Source organism: Salvelinus namaycush, chromosome 7, assembly GCF_016432855.1.
Source record: "Salvelinus namaycush isolate Seneca chromosome 7, SaNama_1.0, whole genome shotgun sequence".
NCBI classification, from domain to species: domain Eukaryota; kingdom Metazoa; phylum Chordata; class Actinopteri; order Salmoniformes; family Salmonidae; genus Salvelinus; species Salvelinus namaycush.
Window position 1 is genome coordinate 13,262,309 of NC_052313.1, and position 26,182 is coordinate 13,288,490.

Below are 26,182 nucleotides of genomic sequence, written 5' to 3' on the forward strand. Positions count from 1 at the left end.
CGTCTCCCCAGCGCCATCTGAGCCATCCGTCTCCCCAGCGCCATCTGAGCCATCCGTCTCCCCAGCGCCATCTGAGCCATCCGTCTGCCCAGTGCCGTCTGAGCCATCCGTCTGTCCCGAGCCATTAGAGCCGCCCGTCTGTCCCGAGCCGTCAGAGCCGTTAGTCAGTCAGGAGCCGCTAGAGCCATTCGTCAGTCAGGATCTGCCAGAGCCGCCAACCAGACAGGATCTGCCAGAGCCGCCAACCAGACAGGATCTGCCAGAGCCGCCAACCAGACAGGATCTGCCAGAGCCGCCAACCAGACAGGATCTGCCAGAGCCGCCAACCAGACAGGATCTGCCAGAGCCGCCAACCAGACAGGATCTGCCAGAGCCGCCAACCAGACAGGATCTGCCAGAGCCGTCAGCCAGCCATGAGCGTCCAGAGCCGTCAGCCAGCCATGAGCAGCCAGATCCGTCAGCCAGCCATGAGCAGCCAGATCCGTCAGCCAGCCATGAGCAGCCAGATCCGTCAGCCAGCCATGAGCAGCCAGATCCGTCAGCCAGCCATGAGCAGCCAGATCCGTCAGCCAGCCATGAGCAGCCAGATCCGTCAGCCAGCCATGAGCAGCCAGATCCGCCAGAGCCGTCCAGCCAGGATCCGCCAGAGCCGTCCAGCCAAGATCCGCCAGAGCAGTCATCCAGCCAGGATCCGTCCCTCAGTCCGGAGCTGCCGTCCCTCAGTCCGGAGCTGCCCCTTATCCTGGTGCTGCCCCTTATCCTGGTGCTGCCCCTTATCCTGGTGCTGCCCCTTATCCCGGTGCTGCCCCTTATCCCGGTGCTGCCCCTTAGTCCGGTGCTGCCCCTTAGTCCGGTGCTGCCCCTTAGTCCGGTGCTGCCCCTTAATCCAGTGGGGTTAATGTGGAGGGTGGCCATTTGGAGGAGGCTACGTAAGCGGGTAGTGACTATGGTGGGGTGGGGACCACGACCAGTGCCGGAGCCGCCGCCGTGGACGGACGCCCACCCAGACCCTCCCCTAGACTATGTGCTGGTGCGCCCGGAGTTCGCACCTTAAGGGGGGGGTTATGTCACGCCCTGGCCTTAGTATTCTTTGTTTTCTTAATTATTTTAGTTAGGTCAGGGTGTGACATGGGGAATGTATGTGTTTTTTGTAGTGTCTAGGGTGGTTGTAAGGTTTAGGGGGTTTATTAGAGTAGTTGGGTTTATGTTTAGTATAGAAGTCTAGCTGTGTCTATGGTTGAGTGTAGGTATCTAGGAAAGTCTATGGTTGCCTGAATTGGGTCTCAATTAGAGACAGCTGGTTATTGTTGTCTCTGATTGGGAGCCATATTTAAGGCAACCATAGGCTTTAGCTGTTTGTGGGGATTTGTCTATGTCAGTATGTAATGGTCAGTGTCAGCACCATTTTGTTATTATAGCTTCACGGTCGTCAGTTTGTTATTTTGTTTGTTTAGTTGTATAGTGTTCGTTTCGTGTTTTTTTCCCTCTTCTGAATAAAAGAAGATGTACTTTCCACACGCTGCGCCTTGGTCCAATCTCTCACCCAAAGACGATCGTGACAGGCCAACACTGCAAATATTGACTCTTTGCATCAACTTCATGTAATTGTCAATAAAAACCTTTGACACTTCCACTTTGTGGAAATTAATATTTGTGTCATTCTCAAAACTTTTGGCCACGACTGTACAGTTTAAAGGAAGTTGGTAACTAGCGTTAGCGCAATGACTGGAAGTCTTTGGGAACAGCTAGCATGCCAAGAGCGCACAGCCGCTTGCTCCACATCTTCCTACAGTGCAGTGGCGCGCATCAGTTATATTTCAGATGGTGTCAACATAATTACATTTTCATGTATTTGAGCAGAATGCTATTTTAAAAAGTCACCAGAGGTGAACTTCTCCCAGTTGTTCTACAAAAATAAAACAACGGGAGGGGGGGGGGGCATGCCCCTGGACCCCCATAACCCTAATTTATTCATTATGGTCATGATTGCACATTAGCAAGAAGAGTGCTGTGTGTGTACTGTGAATCACCATCTGACTCATCAGTTATTAGCAGCACTTCCTGATTGACCCACAACTGACTGAGGATCCTAATGGTCTGATGGCAGTGAGGGGCTCAGAGTATGTCCACCTAATGTCCTCCTTTATACTAAGAGCCTGAGCTAGCTATTGTAGATGTGTGGGTGCTGGTGCTGTTTTACCAGTTCCAATAATACTTCCAAAAATAGATCAACACAATTCATACAGAAACTATCTGTTACACTGTAGTTAGGGCATCTGCACAATAGATCATTATAGTATAGTGTCCATACTGTCTCAATCTAGTCCGACCCATATTTATAAACAGCTATATGATGGAGAAGTAGGAACCCAACAGATTTTTTTGTAATCTTATTTGCTCTGACTGGCTACCTCTCTTCTCTGTAATGCTCCCTAGCCCTCCTCCACAGACAGACTGATATTAAATGTAGTATACAGAAATATGGAACTGCTTCTCTGACTCACAGAAATATGGCCTGATTCTCCCCAGGCGCATGGAGCGCAGAGGAAACCTGACACAACTTTATCATTTCAGCTTGGCCTGGAAAGGGGAAGCGTGTGCAACCAAAATGCAAATTCTCAGTACAATAACAAATCAACAATTTGAACAAAACATCTAATAACTGAGCCATGAACAACAAGACCGATGACCTAGGGTTTTGAATGTTTGAAATGTCTTTTTATATGCTAACCATAAATCATTTGTGTGTGTGTGTGTTGTTCATAGTCAGTGGGTTGAACTGAGCATGCCATGCAGCCTTGGGGTATGAAACCATTTCACTGTTGACTCACTTTAGGCCTTATCCCACTGCATTGTTCTTAGCCCCGGGCTAAGACTGGCCCTGGACAAAGACTGGCCCTGGACAAAGACTGGCCCTGGACAAAGACTGGCCCTGGACAAAGACTGGCCCTGGACAAAGACTGGCCCCGGACAAAGACTGGCCCCGGACAAAGACTGGCCCCGGACAAAGACTGGCCCCGGACAAAGACTGGCCCCGGACAAAGACTGGCCCCGGACAAAGACTGGCCCCGGACAAAGACTGGCCCCGGACAAAGACTGGCCCCGGACAAAGACTGGCCCCGGACAAAGACTGGCCCCGGACAAAGACTGGCCCCGGACAAAGACTGGCCCCGGACAAAGACTGGCCCCGGACAAAGACTGGCCCCGGACAAAGACTGGCCCCGGACAAAGACTGGCCCCAGGCTAGCTTATCCTGCATTCACGCAAGCATGTGTTAACCCTGGGCTAAGCTTTAGCCCTGGGCTGAGGTTTCACACTTGTATTCCAAAGCCTTGGGCTTACGGACAAACACACATGCTACCAGTGGTGGAAAAAGTACTCAACTGTCATACTTGAGTAAAAGTAAAGATACCGTAATAGAAAATGACTCAAGTAAAAGTGAAAGTCACCCAGTAAAATACTACTTGATTAAAAGTATGTGGTTTTAAATATACCTAAAAATCTAAAGTAAATGTAATTGCTAATATATACTTAAGTATCAAAGTATAAATCATTTCAAATTCCTTATATTAAGCAAAACAGACGGCACAATCTTCAGTTTGTTATTTGTTTACAGATAGCTAGGGGCACACTCCAACACCCAGACATAATACAAATGAAGCACGTGTTCAGCGAGTCCACCAGATCAGGCAGTAGGAATTAACAGGGATGTTCTCTTGATAAGTGTGTGAATTGGACCATTTTCCTGTCCTGCTAAGTATTAAAATGTAACGAGCACTTTTGGGTGTCATGGAAAATGTATGGAGTAAAAAGTACATTTTCTTAAGGAATGTAGTGAAGTAAAAGTAAAAGTAGTCAAAAATATAAATAGTAAAGTAAGTACAGAAACTTTTGACATGTGATATCTCCCCTGTGCAGCGAATGCTGTGCACTGAAGAGACATCAACCTTTCAGATCCAAAGCGAAATCATGCAACAATATTATTATCATGGATAGCTATATCCAATTATAAACCGGGTGGTTCGAGCCCTGAAAGCTGACTGGCTGAAAGCCGTGGTATATCAGACCGTATACCATGGATATGACAAAAAAATTTTTTTTACTGGTCGATTATGTTGGTAACCAGTTTATAATAGCAACAAGACCTCTGGGGTGTGTGGTATATGGCCAATATACCATGGCTGAGGGCTGTATCCAGGCACTCCGCGTTGCGTCAAGCATAAGAACAGCCCTTAGCCGTGGTAAATTTAAGGGATAACCAATGAACGACGTGGAAGGTGTGTTCCACGACCCGCTAGAGGAGTTCTACTCCACTAGCACATCTATCGTGGGACACATCTTCCACGCCATAGCAACCAATGTTCTTGCACAGATGAAAGTATTTCGTTTTTTGTCAGGTTTTGGCCCTCAGATGGGAGGATGAAATAGTATAAATGTACTTATTAAAATACCATGCAGAACTCAGAGGCATCAAAAGCAAATGCAAATTTAGTGAAAGTGCAGCTTTTGTGATTGAACAGAGAAAATTCTATGCATTGTTCTGGACCCGTTTCACAATTGCTATTTTGGCACCATGTTTCTGAGGCTAGCCCTGAAAAGTCAGTGCTAACCCTGCTAGCAGGACCAGCTAACCCTGGGATAAGGATGGTGCTTGCCCACTTTAGAATATGTGAACAATCGCTTAGCCCCGTGCTAAAATCTCCCTTAGCCCCGTGCTAAAATCTCCCTTAGCCCAGGGCTAAAGAGGGGGCTACGGTGCAGTGTGACTTCGTGACTTTTGTCTGCTTCCTTAAAGTGAATTTAAGGTAACAAAAATAGCAAGGCAAATACACAAAACTTGAATCCTTTATTAACTAATTACAACAGCAGGATTCAATACTGATTTAGTCTTTCTAATCCATAAAAAGACTGAGTTCAAAGCATCTGTTGTGAGATTTACAGCTGATCTCCAGATAAAGCAGGTCTCCTGTGTGTCATCCGGGTATCTTTCAAAGAAAGGCTAAATCTGCACACTAGTAGCTCCGATGCAATAATTAATTTACCAACGTTTAGACAGCAAGCTGTCTTTATCAGGGTTATCACCTGGGCCAGTCATGGAGTAAATCTCTGTGGATGAAAAGGCTTTCTGTCTGACAGACACTTAGCACAGCCCTGCCTGTGATGACACCGCCTTCCTCTCAGTCCCGTCTGACAACAGCCCGTGATCAACAGGGTTCCATGTCACCATTGTCTGGATGGAACGTCTCTCTTGTGTTCTGAGACAGAATCCCGACAACACCATCAGAACAGAGCAGAGTGTTAGTCCACAAAGCTCATGGGAAGAATGATAGAGATGGGAGACTGAAACAGTCAGAATTGAGTTACCATATAGAAACCAGAATCAGGAAATCCTGTTATGTAAACACAGCTATCAGATTAAGCAAATCAAATGCCTCTTCGCCTGTAACAGGCTCAGCAAAACATACTGTAGAAAACCCAAATGTGATCTCACTTGTAGGGAGGCAAAATCAGATTACACACACACACACATATACATACAGTTGAAGTCGGAAGTTTACATACAGGTTGGAGTCATTAAAACTCGTTTTACAACCACTCCACAAATTTCTTGTTAACAAAATATAGTTTTGGTAAGTCGGTTAGGACATCTACTTTGTGCATGACACAAGGCATTTTCCCAACAATTGTTTACAGACAGATTATTTCACTTATAATTCACTGTATCACAATTCCAGTGGGTCAGAAGTTTACATACACTCAATCAGTATTTGGTAGCATTGCCTTTAAATTGTTTAACTTGGGTCAAACATTTCGGGTAGCCTTCCACAAGCTTCCCACAATAATTTGGATGAATTTTGGCCAATTCCTCCTGACAGAGCTGGTGTAACTGAGTCAGGTTTGTAGGTCTCCTTGCTCGCACACGCTTTTTCAGTTCTGCCCACACATTTTCTATAGGATTGAGGTCAAGGCTTTGTGATGGCCACTCCAATACCTTGACTTTGTTGTCCTTAAGCTAGTTTGCCACAACTTTGGAAGTATGCTTGGGGTCATTGTCCATTTGGAAGACCCATTTGCGACCAAGCTTTAACTTCCTGACTGATGTCTTGAGATATTGCTTCAATATATCGACATAATTTTCCTGCCTCATGATGCCATCTATTTTGTGAAGTGCACCAGTCCCTCCTGCAGCAAAGCAACCCCACAACATGATGCTGCCACACACATGCTTCACGGTTGGGATGGTGTTCTTTGGCTTGCAAGCCTCCCCCTTTTTCCTCCAAACATAACGATGGTCATTATGGCCAAACAGTTCTATTTTTGTTTCATCAGACCAGAGGACATTTCTCCAAAAAGTACAATCTTTGTCCCCATGTGCAGTTGCAAACTGTAGTCTGGCTTTTTTATGGCGGTTTTGGAGCAGTGGCTTCTTCCTTGCTGAGCGGCCTTTCAGGTTATGTCGATATAGGACTCGTTTTACTGTGGATATAGATACTTTTGTACCTGTTTCCTCTAGCATCTTCACAAGCTCCTTTGCTGTTGTTCTGGGATTGATTTGCACTTTTTGCACCAAAGTACGTTCATCTCTAGGAGACAGAACGCGTCTCCTTCCTGAGCAGTATGATGGCTGCGTGGTCCCATGGTGTTTATACTTGCATACTATTGTTTGTACAGATGAATGTGGTACCTTCAGGCATTTGGAAATTGCTCCCAAGGATGAACCAGACTTGTGGAGGTCTACAATTTTTTTTCTGAGGTCTTGGCTGATTTCTTTTGATTTCCCCATGATGTCAAGCAAAGAGGCATTGAGTTTGAAGGAAGGCCTTGAAATACATCCACAGGTACCTCCAATTGACTCAAATGATGTCAATTAGCCTATCCGAAGCGTCTAAAGTCATGACATCATTTTCTGGACTGTTTAAAAGCACTGTCAACTTAGCGTATGTAAACTTTTGACCCACTGGAATTGTGATACAATGAATTATAAGTGAAATAATCTGTCTGTAAACAATTGTTGGAAAAATTACTTGTGTCATGCACAAAGTAGATGTTCTAACTGACTTGCCAAAACTATAGTTTGTTAACAAGAAATTTGTGGAGTGGTTGAAAAACAAGTTTTAATGATTCCAACCTCAGTGTTTGTAAACTTCCGACTTCAACTGTATGTATATGTGTGTGTGTGTGTAATCTGATTTTGCCTCCCTACAAGTGAGATCACATTTGGGTTTTCTACAGTATATATATATTATGTTCAAAAGAGGGAGAGGAAACAGGAAGAGGAAGGCTGTTTAACTGCAGGAGCACAAGAAGTGATCCAGAACCAATAATCAGCTGAGTGATGCTTCATACAAACACACACACAAACCGTCACAACACTCCCCACTAATAATAACTAGGCTACACTCCACGAGGCATGACTCAACTAAGGAACACACTCCAGAAATAAACCTGTAATATGCTACTTACTAAGGCACTATAGCTACTGTTCCTCTATTCAATTATCTTAAACAAAACCATCATAAGCGTTCCGATACAAGAACTCATCTTACTTTGGGTCTGGGGGACCATCTGACAGAGGCTTCATGGACAGCTTGCAGAGCGATCTAAACACTAGGAAGGCATCCTTCTGGAGAATATGGGAGAACTTAGCACCTGGTACTGGGCCTGTGGTCGCTCCCGACTCCTAATGCAGAAACACAAACAGATGATCAACATCAAAAACTTTTAATCAAGGCTCAAGAGTAAATTATCATTACTTGTGATCAAAAATGTATTTTCCACTTGACACAAAGACTTTGAAATAAAATAGTTCTTATTGCAGATCTGTTCAACCTTGATCATGTAAGACTGTAATCATAGATAATTACATCCAGTGCTCAGACTTACTTATAATAACCTGAGAAGCTGAAAAGAGAGGAGATGTTAGAGTATCTATTAATCATGTTGGAATCAACCCCAGCAGACTGGCAGACAGACACTTTGATCTGCAGTAGCACAGAGATTGATTGAATAGCTCCTCCCCTCATGGACTCGCTTTAATTCCTCATGTTACCAATGACTTTCCAATTTCCTTTTTACAAATTGATTAACACTTCAAAAACGCAAAACAAATGGCAATAACAGTTATATTCTTCTGCTAAAACAGACAGACTGACAGACACCCAGGCTAGCACAAAACTACTTTGTTGAGCGGAGTGTGTAACTAAGGTGACAGTCAGGTCAGTCCCGCTCACCTGTGTATCACTAGAGGAGACAGACAGCCTGTCATCGGGCAGCGACGGAGGGAAGCTGGCAGAGATGGGCGTGCCGGGGATTCCGTTGGCGTGGACGTTCTCGCTGTCCCCCTCGTCTTCTACCATCTCTGTGACCTCTGTGATCGCTGTTGCCTTGGTGATAACCTCATTGATGACCTTAGCAGGTTCCGTGACCTCTGTGGGCAGCTCGGTCTCACCAGCGGACTCCATGGCATCTGAACACATACGAGCAGGTTTCAGGCATTGCCCTTTGGAGTGGTTTAGTATGCAGGGGTCAAAATAGCACTGAGACACACAACTCTCGCTCTCTCTAGGAAGGACAAAAAAGCTAACACATAGTAACTTCTAAACTCTAGACTTCAACAAATTTTCATTCGAAAATTATTTGTATCAGAAAAACTCCCCCACCCCTGGGTGCATGTTTTGGTTTTTGCCGTAGAAATACACAGCTGATTCAAATAACAAACTTCTCATCAAGTTTTGATGATTTGAATCAGCTGTGTACTGCTGGGTTCAGGACCGAGTTTGGGAAACCCTGACTTAACTGACCACAGACAGAAATCTGATTTCAGATCCATAGAGTGACTCTTACCTCCAACAACGGTGTTGACGACCTCCTGTAGGATGCTCTGGATGATCTCCGGGGTTTTCTCCTCATAGTTAGGCTCCTCCCCCTCCTCTACTGCTTCCTGATCACGCTGAGCGGCACCTTGAACACAGGACAAGTAAAACTTTAGTCAAAGTACATTAAAAAAGGACCTCAATACACTTTAAAAATGTAAGATGGGAAACAGTAAACTGGCAGAATGAGTAACGAACGCGTTTTGTCTGAGAGGCATTACCCTTTGACTTCAAAGTTGACAAGATAAACAGTCTTCACTGGCATCAGCTATCACATCTACACTGAACAAATTGAACATGGGTGTGTGTGTGTGTGTGTGTGTGTGTGTGTGTGTGTGTGTGTGTGTGTGTGTGTGTGTGTGTGTGTGTGTGTGTGTGTGTGTGTGTGTGTGTGTGTGTGTGTGTGTGTGTGTTGAAAGCACTGAGTAATTTGCTAACAAAATGATTATCGAATCTTTGGCTGCATCTCTACTCACTGGGTGCCAAACTCTTCTATCCTCTCTCCCATTCAATCACTAATGAAAGGTTTTATGCAGGTTATTTTCTTTAAACTACTTCATTAATGTCTAAAGAGAAAGATGTCTCATCAAATGCTTATTTAACACAGACTAAATATTCTACCAATATTGAGTACATGAAAATCTCAAGTTTAAGGCTTTGTTACTGTCTAAAGCAGACAAGATACCAGTCTAGAACAATACCCTGGATGTGTCTATGATCAATAGACTTCCATCCACTACGGTACAAAGTACTGCGTGAGAATGAGAGTCCGTGTGAACTTTAACCTGACTGCCGATATGAGTATGATATGATATGACTGTGTGTGACACACTGTGTCCGTCTATCTGTATGTGGTTCACTAACTACTTCTCAGATAGAGTTCAGTGTGTCAAATCGGAGGGCCTGTTGTCCGGACCTCTGGCAGTCTCTATGGGGGTACCACTGGGTTCAATTCTCGGGCCGACTCTTTTCTCTGTATATATCAACGATGTCGCTCTTGCTGTGGGTGATTCCCTGATCCACCTCTACGCAGACGACACCCTTCTGTATACATCTGGCCCTTCTTTGGACACTGTGTTAACAAACCTCCAAACGAGCTTCAATGCCATACAACTCTCCTTCCGTGGCCTCCAACTGCTCTTAAACGCTAGTAAAACTAAATGCATGCTTTTCAACCGATCGCTGCCCGCACCCACCCGCCCGACTAGCATCACTACTCTGGACGGTTCTGACTTAGAATATGTGGACAACTACAAATACCTAGGTGTCTGGCTAGACTGTAAACTCTCCTTCCAGACTCATATTAAACATTTCCAATCCAAAATTAAATCTAGAATCGGCTTATTATGGCCTATTTCGCAACAAAGCCTCCTTCACTCACGCTGCCAAATTTACCCTCGTAAAACTGACTATCCTACCGATCCTCGACTTCGGCGATGTCATTTACAAAATAGCCTCCAACACTCTACTCAGCAAACTGGATGCAGTCTATCACAGTGCCATCCGTTTTGTCACCAAAGCCCCATATACCACCCACCACTGCGACCTGTATGCTCTCGTCGGCTGGCCCTCGCTACATATTCGTCGCCAGACCCACTGGCTCCAGGTCATCTATAAGTCTTTGCTAGGTAAAGCTCCGCCTTATCTCAGCTCACTGGTCACGATAACAACACCCACCCATAGCACGCGCTCCAGCAGGTATATTTCACAGGTCATCCCCAAAGCAAACACCTCATTTGGCCGCCTTTCCTTACAGTTCTCTTCTGCCAATGACTGGAACGAATTGCAAAAATCACTGAAGTTGGAGACTTATATCTCCCTCACTAACTTTAAGCGTCAGCTATCTAAGCGGCTTACCAATCACTGCAGCTGTACACAGCCCATCTGTAATTAGCCCACCCAATCTACCTACCTCATCCCCATATTGTTTATATTGACTTTTTTGCTCTTTTGCACACCATTATTTCTACTTGCACATCATCATCTGCACATCTATCACTCCAGTGTTCTTTGCTAAATTGTAATTACTCGCTACTATGGCCTATTTATTGCCTTACCTCCTCACGCCATTTGCACACACTGTATATAGATTTTTTCCCATCTATTGTGTTATTGACTGTACGTTTGTTTATTCCATGTGTAACTCTGTGTTGTTGTTTGTGTCGCAGTGCTTTGCTTTATCTTGGCCAGGTCGCAGTTGTAAATGAGAACTTGTTCTCAACTGGCCTACCTGGTTAAATAAAGGTGAAATAAAATAAAAAAATAAAAAATATCTGCTCTAAGATTAAGCTCACTCTGTGATGCTGCTCTGGCCTGGCAGGGTTGGGGAGTAACGGATTACATGTAATGTAATCCGTTACAAGTAAGGGATTGTAAGGGATTACAAAAACCGGTAATTGTAATCGTTACATTACCAGCTAAAATATTGTAAATCAGATTACAGATACTTTTGAAAAACTAGATACTTTTGAAAAACTAGATGATTACTTCGAGGATTACTTTTAAATTCGGAAAGGATGTTTGCAAAACAATCATATTTGGCACTTCTCTATTTACTCAATGACATTCAAATCAGCATTGAAAAAAGGTGCAAGTTTAAGTTTGTTCCACCTGAGCGAGTCTGACCACAAATCAGAGACCACTATGATGACACACCAAATGTGTTTGATGGATCGCGGGAAAAGAGCAAGAATTGGCTTTTGTAGTGTACAGTCCAAGCTATGTCTTCCAATGGTGCGACTGCTGTCGGCATCCAAAGATTATCTAACTTGAATAAACGCTTGGAGGTAAGGATGACAGCAGTGGTGTAGTCTACGGCGATACGGATATCACTTATTATTTTATTTTTATTTTTTAAAATTTATTTTATCCCATTTTCTCCCCAATTTTCGTGGTATCCAATCGCTAGCAATTACTATCTTGTCTCATTGCTACAACTCCCGTACGGGCTCGGGAGAGACGAAGGTCGAAAGCCATGCGTCCTCCGAAGCACAACCCAACCAAGCCGCACTGCTTCTTAACACAGCGCGCCTCCAACCCGGAAGCCAGCCACACCAATGTGTCGGAGGAAACACCGTGTACCTGGCCCCCTTGGTTAGCGCGCACTGCGCCCGGCCCGCCACAGGAGTCGCTGGAGCGCGATGAGACAAGGATATCCCTACCGGCCAAACCCTCCCTAACCCGGACGACGCTATGCCAATTGTGCGTCGCCCCACGGACCTCCCGGTCGCGGCCGGCTGCAACAGAGCCTGGGCGCGAACCCAGAGACTCTGGTGGTGCAGCTAGCACTGCGATGCAGTGCCCTAGACCACTGCGCCACCCGGGAGGCCCTGATATCACTTATTATTGATATCTATATAGCGCATTGATGTGAATCACACTGCTGCTCTCTCCTTTTTGGGGAGGTTCCCATTGCTTGGAATGCAGCCACGGTTCGTACTTTATTTAAAGGGGAAGATCAAGCTGATCCTAACTGTTATAGGCCTATTTCTATTTTGCCCTGTTTATCACAAGTGTTGGAAAAACTTGTCAATAATCAACTGACTGGCTTTCTTGATGTCTATAGTATTCTCTCTGGTATGCAATCTGGTTTCCGCTCAAGTTATGGATGTGTCACTGCAACCTTAAAAGGTCCTCAATGATGTCACCATTGCCTTTGATTCTAAGCAATGTTGTGCTGCTATTTTTATTGACTTGGCCAAAGCTTTTGATACGGTAGACCATCCCATTCTTGTGGGCCGGCTAAGGAGTAATGGTGTCTCAGAGGTCTTTGGCCTGGTTTGCTAACTACCTCTCTCAAAGAGTGCAGTGTATAAAGTCAGAACATCTGCTGTCTCAGCCACTGCCTGTCACCAAGGGAGCACCCCAAGGCTCAATCCTAGGCCCCACGCTCTTCTCAAATTACATCAACAACATAGCTCAGGCAGTAGGAAGCTCTCTCATCCATTTATATGCAGATGATACAGTCTTATACTCAGCTTGCCCCTCCCCGGATTTTGTGTTAAATGCTCTACAACAAAGCTTTCTTAGTGTCCAACAAGCTTTCTCTACCCTTAACCTTGTTCTGAACATCTCCAAAACAAAGGTTATGTGGTTTGGTAATCACTTGTGTGATTACTACCTCTGAGGGTTTAGAGCTTGAGGAAGTCACCTCATACAAGTACTTGGGAGTATGACTAGACGGTACACTGTCCTTCTCTTATCAAAGCTGCAGGCTAAAGTTAAATCTAGACTTAGTTTCCTCTATCATAATCGCTCCTCTTTCACCCCAGCTGCCAAACTAACCCTGATTCAGATGACCATCCTACCCATGCTAGATTACGGAGACATAATTTATAGATCAGCAGGTAAGGGTGCTCTCGAGCAGCTAGATGTTATTTACCATTCGGTCATCAGATTTGCCACCAATGCTCCTTATAGGACACATCACTGCACTCTATACTCCTCTGTAAACTGGTCATCTCTGTATACCCGTCGCAAGACCCACTGGTTGATGCTTATTTATAAAACCATCTTAGGCCTCACTGAGATATCTACTGCAGCCCTCATCCTCCACATACAACACCCGTTCTGTCAGTCACATTCTGTTAAAGGTCCCCAAAGCACACACATCCCTGGGTCGATCGTCTTTACAGTTCGCTGCAGTTAGCGACTGGAACGAGCTGCAATAAACACTTAAACTGGACAGTTTTATATCAATCTCTTCATTGAAAGACTCAATCATGGACACTGTTACTGACAGTTGTGGCTGCTTTTTTTGTGGATGCATTGTTGTCTCTACCTTCTTGCCCTTTGTGCTGTTGTCTGTGCCCAATAATGTTTATACCATGTTTTGTGCTGCTACCATGATGTTTTGCTACCATGTTGTTGTCATGTTGTGTTGCTACCATTCTGTTTTATCATGTGTTGCTGCCTTGCTATGTTGTTGTCTTAGGTCTCTCTTTATGTAGTGTTGTGTTGTCTCTCTTGTCATGATGTGTGTTTTATCCTATATTTATATGTTATATATATATATTTTTACATTTTGCCTTTTCGTAGGCCGTCATTGTAAATAACAATTTGTTCTTAACTGACTTGCCTAGTTAAATAAAGGTTAAATAATAAATAAATAAATACATTTAGCCATTTGTGCTTTACGGATTGTGGTTGTTGTGGATGGCAGTTCACAAATCTAAATGTGTATTTGAACCCAAAAATGGTTGAATTCAAGAAGTTTAAGCTGCCTATCAATCATTGTTCTTGAAACCAGTGGACAGCCAGTGAAACATGCACTCTTGCAACAGCTGCATAGTGCAGATCCCAGCCTATGGAATAAAAGTAGGGTTTTTATTACTCAATCTAATTCATGCTGATAAAAAAATACATCCATAGACCTAATGGACACATGCTCAAACTCACACACTTTTGATAGACTTAAAGGGGCAATCTGTAGTTGCTGCATCCATTTTATAAATTATATATATTAATGTAAAGATATAATTTAAGCATATTATATGTAGTAGAAAGTGATGGGTTAGAAGAAGCCTACATAACCAACCCATAAAGTACAATTTAACATCTATATATGGCCAGCTATGTAAACTTTAACATTGATTTATCCTGCAATAGATGTCGTTCAATTGGTAACATAATTTCAGATTACTTCCCCTTAAGAGGTATTAGAAGAAGACAAAAATGTTACTGAATATAATCAGATTACATTACTGAGTTTTGGTAATCCAAAAATGAATTTACTGATTACAATTTTGGACAGGTAACTAGTAACTGTAATGGATTACAATTAGAAAGTAACCTACCCAACCCTGTGGGCTGGTCTGCCTCTGTCTGGTGGTTCTCTGCTGTGTTGAACTCAGAGCCATTCTCTGGGTTCGTGCTCTCATAAACCGCCCCCGGTTCCCCCTGCAATGCCTGCTCCTCCTCTGTAGCCCCCTGGCCCTCCTCCGTGGCCCCCTGGGGGTCCCCTGCCCCAGCCGTGCTGCCCTTAGGGGCCGGGGCAGGTGTAGGTGTGGAGGGAGTGGAGGGTGTGGAGGTGGGCGTGGGTGTAGAGGGGGTGGTGGGCCCGTTGGCCTCCCGAGGAAGGCCCTTGGCTGTGGGATAGGAGTGCTGCTGGAGCTGGGGCGAGTCTTGTTCCTGTTCCTGTTGCTGGGTGACTGGGGAGTGCTGCCGGTGCTTCTCCCTCTCCATCTGCTTGGCCTCCTGGAGCTAGGGAGGGGAAGGGGATGGGACACAGACACACATCCAAAGACCAAGACAGAGTATAACCCAGCGTAGCCACATACAACCAAACACACACAGACAAAGCCAAATTCACACACACACAGTCGCACACACAGAGAAACGTGTTAACATAATGTACACAAACTCATTATATCAAATATAAGCCTGAACAAGTGCTCAAATGCTCCCTAAGGTTTTTCCGACCCCAAAGCCATTGTCAGATCAGGAAGCAACAAATGACAGCTTCGGAATCACAGTTTTCCAGGCGGAGAAAGCAGAACACAGATTCTGCAAGGCTATTTTAACATCAGGACTGTCTAAAATGTGTTTATGAATGAGCAGTCATACGGTAGGACATGCTGTCAAAACAAGTATGAGCCAAAGCATCCCTTCATGCTTATATAAACTGGGCCATTTCAGTGCAGAGAAGGAGGCAAAGTATTTTTGGTCTAAAATGCATTCATACTGCATGTTCTCCTGGTTGATGTATCACTTGATGTTGATGTGTATGTGTACGCTCATTTGAACCTAGAAATATACACATCATAAACATTTCTGTTATAGTATACAGTGGCACGAGAATACACAATTCTAAGAAAAGAAAATATTTCACTGAAAAATCTTAATTCTTTCAGCCAAGCTATAGCAGCCCACTACACAGTATCAATCAGGCTGCATGTGTAGTAGGGGTGCTGCATGTGTAGTAGGGGTGCTGCATGTGTAGTAGGGGTGCTGCATGTGTAGTAGGGGTGCTGCATGTGTAGTAGGGGTGCTGCATGTGTAGTAGGGGTGCTGCATGTGTAGTAGGGGTGCTGCATGTGTAGTAGGGGTGCTGCATGTGTAGTAGGGGTGCAGCTTGTGTAGTAGGGGTGCAGCATGTGTAGTAGGGGTGCTGCATGTGTAGTAGGGGTGCTGCATGTGTAGTAGGGGTGCTGCATGTGTAGTAGGGGTGCAGCTTGTGTAGTAGGGGTGCAGCTTGTGTAGTAGGGGTGCAGCTTGTGTAGTAGGGGTGCAGCATGTGTAGTAGGGGTGCTGCATGTGTAGTAGGGGTGCTGCATGTGTAGTAGGGGTGCTGCATGTGTAGTAGGGGTGCTGCATGTGTAGTAGGGGTGCTGCATGTGTAGTAGGGGTGCAGCTTGTGTAGTAGGGGTGCATGATTCAGAGGAAAGACACCGGTTAGGAATGGAAAGCAAATACCAATATGAATGTGAATGATACACCTTCTCTAACACCGGGCTATAGACATTTCCCCAATTCCTATCCACCCAACATGGGGCATTTTTAGGTTATTAACGTAAGAGAATTTGCTCTCAACCACTTTCCTGGCTAAAGAAAGGTTAAATAAAGAAAGGTTAAATAAAGAAAGGAAATTAGTAGAGGTTGTGCTGGCATTGACAAAACCAGCCAGCCTTGTTTAGTATGCAGCTCACAGACCAACTCCAGGTGGGAGTGAGACTCCTCCTATCAGACATGGCAGAGTCATGTAGCACCATTATCTCTGTGGCAGCTAGACATCACACACACACACACACACACACACACACACACACACACACACACACACACACACACACACACACACACACACACACACACACACACACACACACACACACACACACACACACACACACACACACACACACACACACACACACACACACACACAGAGAGAGAGAGAGAGAGAGAGAAATGGAGGTGCTTCTCCATTTGTTTACCTGAAAGGCTGCCCTCAAACTGTCTTGCTCTAAAAGCCATTGTGTCAACACTAGTGCTCTCTCTACTGTAATGATGACATTACATTTACCATTCAATTCTATCAACTCTCAAATTCAATGATACGACGCTCTATTTAAAAGGGATGAATGAAACTATCAACATCGAATTACTCGGATGGTAAAAACCCTAGACAAACGCAGCGAGATGCAGAAACAGGGGAGAGGTAGAGCACATGAAGCTGATTACAGAAATGTCACCTCAGATTCTGCCAGCTATATTAACCCACTGAGCCCTGCAATGAAAACACCACACAATACACTCCATATCACTTCTGAGGATGGGACATGTGTGTGTCTCTATTTCTTAATCAAGAGGGTTAAGCCCAAACACACACAATGCAAACAGAAAACCAGTTGAAAGGCTCTGTCGACTGGTATGAGCACACTCACACACACACACACACACTACTACACAGGCGAGTGAATACAAACTATAATGGAAATCGGTGCTGAAGAAAAGATAATGATTTGCAGGCAACAGAACTGAAGCCACAGCAAGCACAGCGCAACCACAATGCACATCTGCCCCATAGCTGGAACAGAGGAGGAGAAAGAGAGAAAGAGAGATAGATAGATGGATAGATAGATGGATGGATAGATGGACGGATGGATAGATGGACGGAAGGAGCCGAATGAGCACAGTTCAGAGTTCAGATCATGCAAGTCAAGGCAGTCCTGTAGGCTTTACCTGGCGGTCACGTTTTCTGGAAGCCAGAGACCAAGATATCTTGTGATTTGTAAGCTATGTGTCCGTAGGGGGGAGAAGTGTCAATCGGAAAATAAAAAGATGATATTAGAGCAAGCTTAACACCTTACTTGGATCTCTGGTCAGAAAGTGGATGTTATACTGTCATCAGCATGATGGAAGTTAGAAAAAGTCAGTCAGGTTATATCAACTTAGATTGGTTATGTAGCTGTCAAGCTAGCCATGTTTAGCCTAGCTGTAGCCTGACACATAAACCCTTACGCCTCCTTATTCATCTGCTATGTCATGATTATGACCACGTAACCCATGCTTTAGGACGGAATTATTTACGGTATATATTTTTCTCTCTGCATTGTTGGGAAGGGCCCGTAATTAAGCATTTCACTGTTAGTGTTTACCAAGCATGTGACAAAACATATTTTGATTTGAAGTGCTCACCAAGCATGTGACAAAACATATTTTGATTTGAAGTGCTCAAATAAAGAGTTACCCTCTCTTTCCCTCTGTGTGTGTCTGTCTCTTCCCTTTTCCCCTCAGTACAGTATCTCTATCAGTCTATAGCTCTGTTTCAATATCCACACGAACACACCACTTCAAATGAAGCCATCTATTTGACATCATGCATTCTAAGTGGCATTCAAAGTGCAGTCTAAGTGCTTTTGTTAGTGTGGACACTGGTACCTTAGCATGCGTCTCAGAGCGGGACTTACTGCCTGGTTCTCCATGCGGGCGAAGATGACGTTGAGCATCTGAGTGAGTGTGGCCTTGGCCGTGGTCTGGTTGATGAGGTTCTTGCTGGCTAGGTAGATGTTGTAGCAGGTCCTGACCGCCTGCAGCACCGTGCCCTCGTGAATCTCTATGTGCTGGGAGGTCACCGCCGTCAACAGGGCCTGGTGGGGGGTGGGGGGCGGGAGGGAGGGAAAGAGGGAGAGAAGGGGAGAGGGAGAAAGATTCATTCATTCATAGTTTATCAAGGTCTTTCATGGCTACTCATAGCAGAAATGATTTGTGTGAAAGACACAACGAATAGATTACAAACAGAGCTACAGTCCTCTGCATCTCACATCTCTGACCCCTTGACCCCCCTCCTCCCAGCAGGAACTACACAAACACAGCTATACTGGGCTGAGCTGAGCTGAGCCAAGCTGCGCTGAGCTGAGCCAAACTGAGCTGACAGCAGATTAGGGGTAGAGGCTGAGATTTGGGCTGGTGTTTCACAGCAAGGAGTACTGTACTAGGAAAGAACACTGCCCCTGCAAGACGATCAGGCCCTCTGACTCACAGCACTTACTGTCAGTCATCACTTCTTAGTATCTTAATATGACCCTTCTCACAGCAGGAAAGTAATCCTGCAGCAACAGGAAATGTGAATTATTATGTAGACTAAAATTAATGGACATTTGATACATTTTTTGTTAAGGCAAATCAATTCTGAAACTTTAAATTGGAAATTACAAACTTTAGAATACTTTTTAAACCTTCAATACACTATAATTTTCATTTCCTGCTACACAGGAAATTCTCTGTGACAACATAGTGATCAAATTAAGATAGCAGTGGTTGAGGGAGGTGTACAGATCTACTAAGTGCACTTCTCGTCATCCATCACTACTTAGTGCATTAACCTCAGTGTACTTCTCTCATCCACTGCTTAGTGCACTTCCCTTAACCACTACCCTTCTGTCTACAGGTGAACGTAACACACAGACAGACTCACTATACAGATATAACACTATTCTGTATTCTAAATAATCACCATGCGGGAAAGCACAGAAACCAACAATAGCAGCACACAGTATCCAAAACACACCCAGTTCCCAGCAGAGAGACCATAGAACAGCAGTAGCCAACCTTAATGATCTGTAGCTGCACCCCCTCATCTGTCTGTGGTCCCTGGAAGCAGCCACAGATGGTCTCGATGATCCTGTCGATGAGCTTCTTGCCTGGGGCCGCGCTGTCTGGACCGCTGCCTGTCAGGTGGCCGTACGCTATCAGCTTCTACAAGACACACCCAAAACACACAGAGGAAGACAGTCAGAAAAACACATCTCCTGAATCCTATTCAGAAACACCCCATATACACATGAACTGTACTATGTATGAACGAAGCAATAAAGACATATCATTAATGTAGGAGAACCTCCAATGAATAGAAACCTGTAGCATAGACAGACAGTAGTAGACAAACAGGGGTCACGTCCTGACCTCCTCTGCCACTGACCTGTAAACAGTCTAGTGATGTGATGACGATGCGGGGACATTTGGACTGACATGCCAACTCAAACGGCAGGAAGTACTTGTCGGCCTCGATGAAGCTGGTCTTTGATTTGATTGGCGGAAGAGTGCTAGAATCTGATTTGCTGTCTGGAGGAGGACTGGAGAGAAGAGACCAAGGGAAAAGCAAACCAAGATCATATAACCTAGTCTGTCCTCTACTCAAAGCATGGTAAAAACTTAACCTAGATTTAAACCAGCATGTATTCTAGCATGCACAGACTACTAACAGTGTACTGTTTACGTATTTATACATGTGCTGTATGCAGCTCAATTTAATAGCTGCTTACAGTGTAACTTTTACAAAGAAACACAACTGCAAAGTATGAGAGATCCATCGTGTCATACACTTGATAATAATGCTCTCAGCTCCGACTCCGTTGATTGGATTTATGCCTTCAAAAGCCTTTGTGGCCAAAATTGCATCCTTGTGACTGTTGCTAAGGAATAAAACCAAGGAAAAAGCCATATTTGTAAGTGTTGTCTGTCTTTATGGATCCCAGATCTAAACCAGGGGTCCTTGGCTGTGGGCTAAAATATTATACATCTAAACCAGGGGTCCTTGGCTGTTTATTTATTTATTTATTTTTTAAACTAGGCAAGTCAGTTAAGAACATATTCTTATTTTACAATGACGGCCTACCCTGGCCAAACCCTCTCCTAACCCGGACGCCGCTGGGTCAATTGTGCGCCGCCCTATGGGACTCCCGATCACGGCCAGTTGTGATACAGCCCGAGATCGAACCAGGGTGACGCCTCTAGCATTGAGATGCAGTTCCTTTAACCCCTGCGTCATTTGGGAGGCTGATGGCTAAAATATTATTCAGCAGAACAACCACACCCAGACTGCACTGAGCTCTGATCCTAGGATGGAGGACATGAGAGAAGAAGAGAGAGGGGGAGAGAGAGAAGGGAAGGGCTGTGTTTGTCTTGGCAGAGAGAAAGGGATGACTTCAGCTTCTTTAGAGGGATAACCTCGCAGAGTGCAGTTGTACACGAGAGAGGAGAGGAGAGAACGAGTGAGAGAGAAAGAGTGAGAGAAAGAGAGCGGGAGAGAGAGAGAGAGAAAGAGAGAGAGAGAATGAGAAAGTGAGAGCGAGAGTGTGGGAGAGAGAGAAAGAGGTGGATAAGGAAGAGAAGAGAAAGCATACAGAATTCTGAAAGATGATATGATAAGCATGATTGAGCATTTCAAATATAACAACCAATAAGGCCTCCAGACGTTGTTTTGAATGGTAATGTCCATTCTACTTATGCTAATTCTACGCTTGGGTCTGAGTCATGAGTCACTGAGATCCTCCCTATTCAACATGCGTTCTCCCCTCTAATAAGCAACATACAGGATTTACCTGATCATGTTCATAATTTACATAAATGTAGGTTTAGCCAGACGAGAGAATGCTAACAATATATTTAGCTACCGTTGCTTTTGGGCTTAACATTTTTGAATTTTTTTTGCGTACAAAAGATCCTTGGGGATTAGTGATGTCATGGGTGTTTCTTATTACTTTTCTGAAACCTGGAGGGCAGGGCAACTTTGTGAAAGGTTAGGTAAGGTGTCTGTATTAGAGGTCGACCGATTAATCGGAATGGCCGATTAATCGGGGCCGATTTCAAGTTTTCATAACAATCGGAAATCGGTATTTTTGGGCGCTGATTTGCCGATTTTATTTTTTAAATTTTTAAAATCTTTATTTAATCTTTATTTAACTAGGCAAGTCAGTTAAGAACACATTCTTATTTTCAATGACGGCCTAGGAACAACGAGGCAGAACGACAGATTTTTAACCTTGTCAGCTCGGGGGATCCAATCTTACAACCTTACAGTTAACTAGTCCAATGCTCTAACACCTGATTACATTGCACTCCACGAGGAGCCTGCCTGTTAGCGAATGCAGTAAGCTAAGTTAAGTTGCTAGCTAGCATTAAACTTATCTTATAAAAAACAATCAATCAATGACTGTCATTGCTCCAATGTGTACTTAACCATAAACATCAATGCCTTTCTTAAAATCAATACACAAGTATATATTTTTAAACCTGCATATTTAGCTAAAATAAATCCAGGTTAGCAGGCAATATTAACCAGGTGAAATTGTGTCATTTCTCTTGCGTTCATTGCACGCAGAGTCAGGGTATATGCAACAGTTTGGGCCGCCTGGCTCTTTGCGAACTAATTTGCCAGAATTTTACGTAATTATGACAACATTGAAGGTTGTGCAATGTAACAGGAATATTTAGACTCATGGATGCCACCCGTTAGATAAAATACGGAACGGAATAAACGTTTTGTTTTCGAGGTGATAGTTTCCGGATTAGTCAAAGGTATATGGTTTAGAGAGAAATAGTTGACGCATTATAATTCCTGTAATAACTTGCAGCTGAATTTGAAAGGGGTTCCTTCGTTATTTTACCGTTCATGTCTTCCATAGAAGACATGAACGTCATGATCTACTTCAAATAAGGTCTGTGTTTCGTGCAGGCTTAAACCGCCTCGACGTTTTGATACCCGTGTAAATCTCACTAGGGTAAAGTAACGTTTGTCAACATATTTTCAAAAATCCACTCTACAAAAAAATGTATCTTCGCTTATATTTAGCCAATATTGATCAGAGTTGCCTTGTCCTATGGATATCTACACAGTTATAAAATTGGCACGGTGATGTAAGCCTACACGAAACACAGACATTATTTTAAGTGAATCTAAAAATAAACCGCTTTTCAGATTTTGCTAGAATGTGTCATGGGAATTATGACTCACACTTTGGTTGTCAATTCTTACCATGCCCATTATTAAAATAGGATTTCCTGCATATAGAAATTAAAGTTTTTGTTTTCAACATTCATCACAGGTAACTTAAACTCTAGTTTTATTCAAACAGTTGAGAGTATTTGTCTCCTAAGCAGACTCTTCAGTATCATTGTCACTTCAGAGCTGTGTGCGTGTGTGTGTATTTATGTATTATACACTGCTCAAAAAAATAAAGGGAACACTTTAACAACACAATGTAACTCCAAGTCAATCACACTTCTGTGAAATCAAACTGTCCACTTAGGAAGCAACACTGATTGACAATACATTTCACATGCTGTTGTGCAAATGGAATAGACAACAGGTGGAAATTATAGGCAATTAGCAAGACACCCCCAATAAAGGAGTGGTTCTGCAGGTGGTGACTACAGACCACTTCTCAGTTCCTATGCTTCCTGGCTGATGTTTTGGTCACTTTTGAATGCTGGCGGTGCCTTCACTCTAGTGGTAGCATGAGACGGAGTCTACAACCCACACAAGTGGCTCAGGTAGCGCAGCTCATCCAGGATGGCACATCAATGCAAGCTGTGGCAAGAAGGTTTGCTGTGTCTGTCAGTGTAGTGTCCAGAGGGTCTCATTTTGGCTGAGCTAGCCTAGCTGGAACATTCTGATCCAGCCCTGATCATCCAGTTCTGCTGTGGGTCTCTCGAGGGGGAGAGATACAGAGATAGGAAGGGAAATGGAGGGAGAGAAAGAGGAGGAGGAAAGGACTGATACTCATGGTACATTTCATTACTCAGACCCAGTTACCGGGCAGAAAAGCTCCACAAACACACAAACGCTCCCTCTCCCAGGTGAAAGCCGGCTTTTCTCTTTCTTTCCATTTCTGTCTCTCTCTCCCTCTCTAACACACACACACACACACACACACACACACACACACACACACACACACAGGTTAAAGCCGGGCACTAGGCAGGGGTCCATGAAAAAAGCCATTAATGACAGGGAGAAGGGCTTTTAGAAGTAGACCAGCTGGAGAGACAAATAAACACACTGGAGGACACACACACACACACACACACACACAGTTTATACTCAAGGGCACGCTAAGTCGAGGTTTGCTTTCAAAACAAGCGTTCAAATGTACAAGAACTGTACAGGCAGAGACATTCAGTAGGGTAAAAGGAAATCACGTATATTAACCCGGATGTTTTCCTGAACAGAATTAAAACAAACGTACCTTAATTTTTCAGACTCTTCCTTTATTTCCTCTGAAACGAGAGAAAGAGAGGGAGGGAGAAACCATTAGAAACATTGAGGTAACAGTCAAAGGAGAGAGTAAATTCTGCTGTATTTGACTAAACTAATGACATTATTGGGAATAGCAGATAGCAGGCACTGGCAGCAGTAATGAATAGTGAGGTAGGGAGCCTGCTTATTAATGAATAGTGAGGTAGGGAGCCTGCTTACAGTATCAATGAATAGTGATGTAGGGAGCCTGCTTATTAATGAATAGTGAGGTATGGAGCCTCCTTATGAATGAATAGTGAGGTAGGGAGCCTCCTTATGAATGAATAGTGAGGTCGGGAGCCTGCTTATTAATGAATAGTGAGGTCGGGAGCCTCCTTATTAATGAATAGTGAAGTAGGGAGCCTGCTTATTAATGAATGGTGAGGTAGGGAGCCTGCTTATTAATGAATGGTGAGGTAGGGAGCCTCCTTATTAATGAATGGTGAGGTAGGAAGCCTCCTTATTAATGAATAGTGAGGTAGGGAGCCTGCTTATTAATGAATAGTGAGGTAGGGAGCCTGCTTATTAATGAATAGTGAGGTAGGGAGCCTGCTTATTAATGAATAGTGAGGTAGGGAGCCTGCTTATTAATGAATAGTGAGGTAGGGAGCCTGCTTATTAATGAATAGTGAGGTAGGGAGCCTGCTTATTAATGAATAGTGAGGTAGGGAGCCTGCTTATTAATGAATAGTGAGGTAGGGAGCCTGCTTATTAATGAATAGTGAGGTAGGGAGCCTCCTTATTAATGAATAGTGAGGTAGGGAGCCTCCTTATTAATGAATAGTGAGGTAGGGAGCCTCCTTATTAATGAATAGTGAGGTAGGGAGCCTCCTTATTAATGAATAGTGAGGTAGAGAGCCTGCTTATTAATGAATAGTGAGGTAGGGAGCCTCCTTATTAATGAATAGTGAGGTAGGGAGCCTGCTTATTAATGAATAATGAGATAGGGAGCCTGCTTATTAATGAATAGTGAGGTAGGGAGCCTGCTTATTAATGAATAGTGAGGTAGGGAGCCTGCTTATTAATGATTAGTGAGGTAGGGAGCCTGCTTATTAATGAATAGTGAGGTAGGGAGCCTGCTTATTAATGATTAGTGAGGTAGGGAGCCTGCTTATTAATGAATAGTGAGGTAGGGAGCCTGCTTATTAATGATTAGTGAGGTAGGGAGCCTGCTTATTAATGAATAGTGAGGTAGGGAGCCTGCTTATTAATGATTAGTGCATTTAGCTGATTATCTAGCTTCTCTCTCGTCCACAGCTCCTTGTAAATGTCTGGGGAGTCACAGTGAAGTGTTGATTAATTCTGTACGTGGGACACACCAGGATGTGGATAAGAACCTCTTAAGACAGCAGGTAGCCTAGCGGTTAAGAGCGTTGGGATACACACACTTGCGTATGCATGCAAACAAACTCATTAAGAAGTTGTCCTGCAATGAGTATGTGAGTGTGTTTTACAATACACCCTCTTGTGTTTGGTGTTGGGTAGACATTCCACACTCCAACACACCCAGTCATTGTGACAGTTCTAGACATGCCCTCACCGAGAGGAGTCTGGGTGTTGTGCCACCATGCTGTGGCACAATTCACTCTGCTATGCACTGAGTGAATGTGGATTTTAGCTCTCTCAACACTGACTCAGGGGGAGTCTAGGAAGTGCTTAAAACATACAGTATAGCAACACTCACCAGAGCCCTCCAAAAGAATACTACTCTCTTATTATTAACAAAGGCCACTAAAATAGTGACGGCTCAATTATTGATATTGCTACGAGGCTCATTTTTGCTTCAAAATCTACTTGAGGGTCAAGTTAGTGTGCTACAGTACATGTCATTTAATCAGGTGTGGTTTCAGGGCCACTTTACAGTCTAGTACGAGCAGAATAAAACACAAGCCGATAACAAGGGCTTTTTAATCACATTAAATCATTATTTATATTTCCTTTTAAAACAACTCTTCTACCCCATTTGCATACCGGAAAGTATTCAGACCCCTTGATTTTCTCTAACTATTGTTACGTTACAGCCATATTCTAAAATGTATTAATAAACACTGTTACCTCGGCAATCTACACACCATATCCCATCATGACAAAGTGAAAACAGATTTCTAAAAATATTTGCAAAAATAAATACAAAAATACTTCATTTACATAAGTATTCAGACCCTTTGCTATGAGACTCGAAATTGAGCTCAGGTGCATCTTGTTTCCATTGATCATCCTTCAGATGTTTCTACAACTTGAATGGAGTCCACCTGTGATTCAATTGATTGGACATGATTTGGAAAGACAC

The 26,182-nt window shown here is 43.9% G+C and overlaps 1 protein-coding gene across 1 annotated transcript in view; it reads right to left on the minus strand.

The window, feature by feature from the left end:
- The window catches only part of LOC120050614 (brefeldin A-inhibited guanine nucleotide-exchange protein 1-like), a 92,505-nt gene that overhangs the window by 35,297 nt on the left and 31,026 nt on the right, over nucleotides 1-26,182 (minus strand). Inside the window, exons 2-9 of the mRNA XM_038997204.1 lie at nucleotides 23,843-23,873; nucleotides 19,795-19,948; nucleotides 19,425-19,571; nucleotides 18,284-18,463; nucleotides 14,669-15,074; nucleotides 8,852-8,961; nucleotides 8,232-8,426; nucleotides 7,548-7,681 (exon numbers count right to left, since the gene is read on the minus strand). Of these exons, the coding sequence (XP_038853132.1) occupies nucleotides 7,548-7,681; nucleotides 8,232-8,426; nucleotides 8,852-8,961; nucleotides 14,669-15,074; nucleotides 18,284-18,463; nucleotides 19,425-19,571; nucleotides 19,795-19,948; nucleotides 23,843-23,873 (1,357 nt within the window). The remainder of the gene's footprint in view (nucleotides 1-7,547; nucleotides 7,682-8,231; nucleotides 8,427-8,851; nucleotides 8,962-14,668; nucleotides 15,075-18,283; nucleotides 18,464-19,424; nucleotides 19,572-19,794; nucleotides 19,949-23,842; nucleotides 23,874-26,182) is intronic.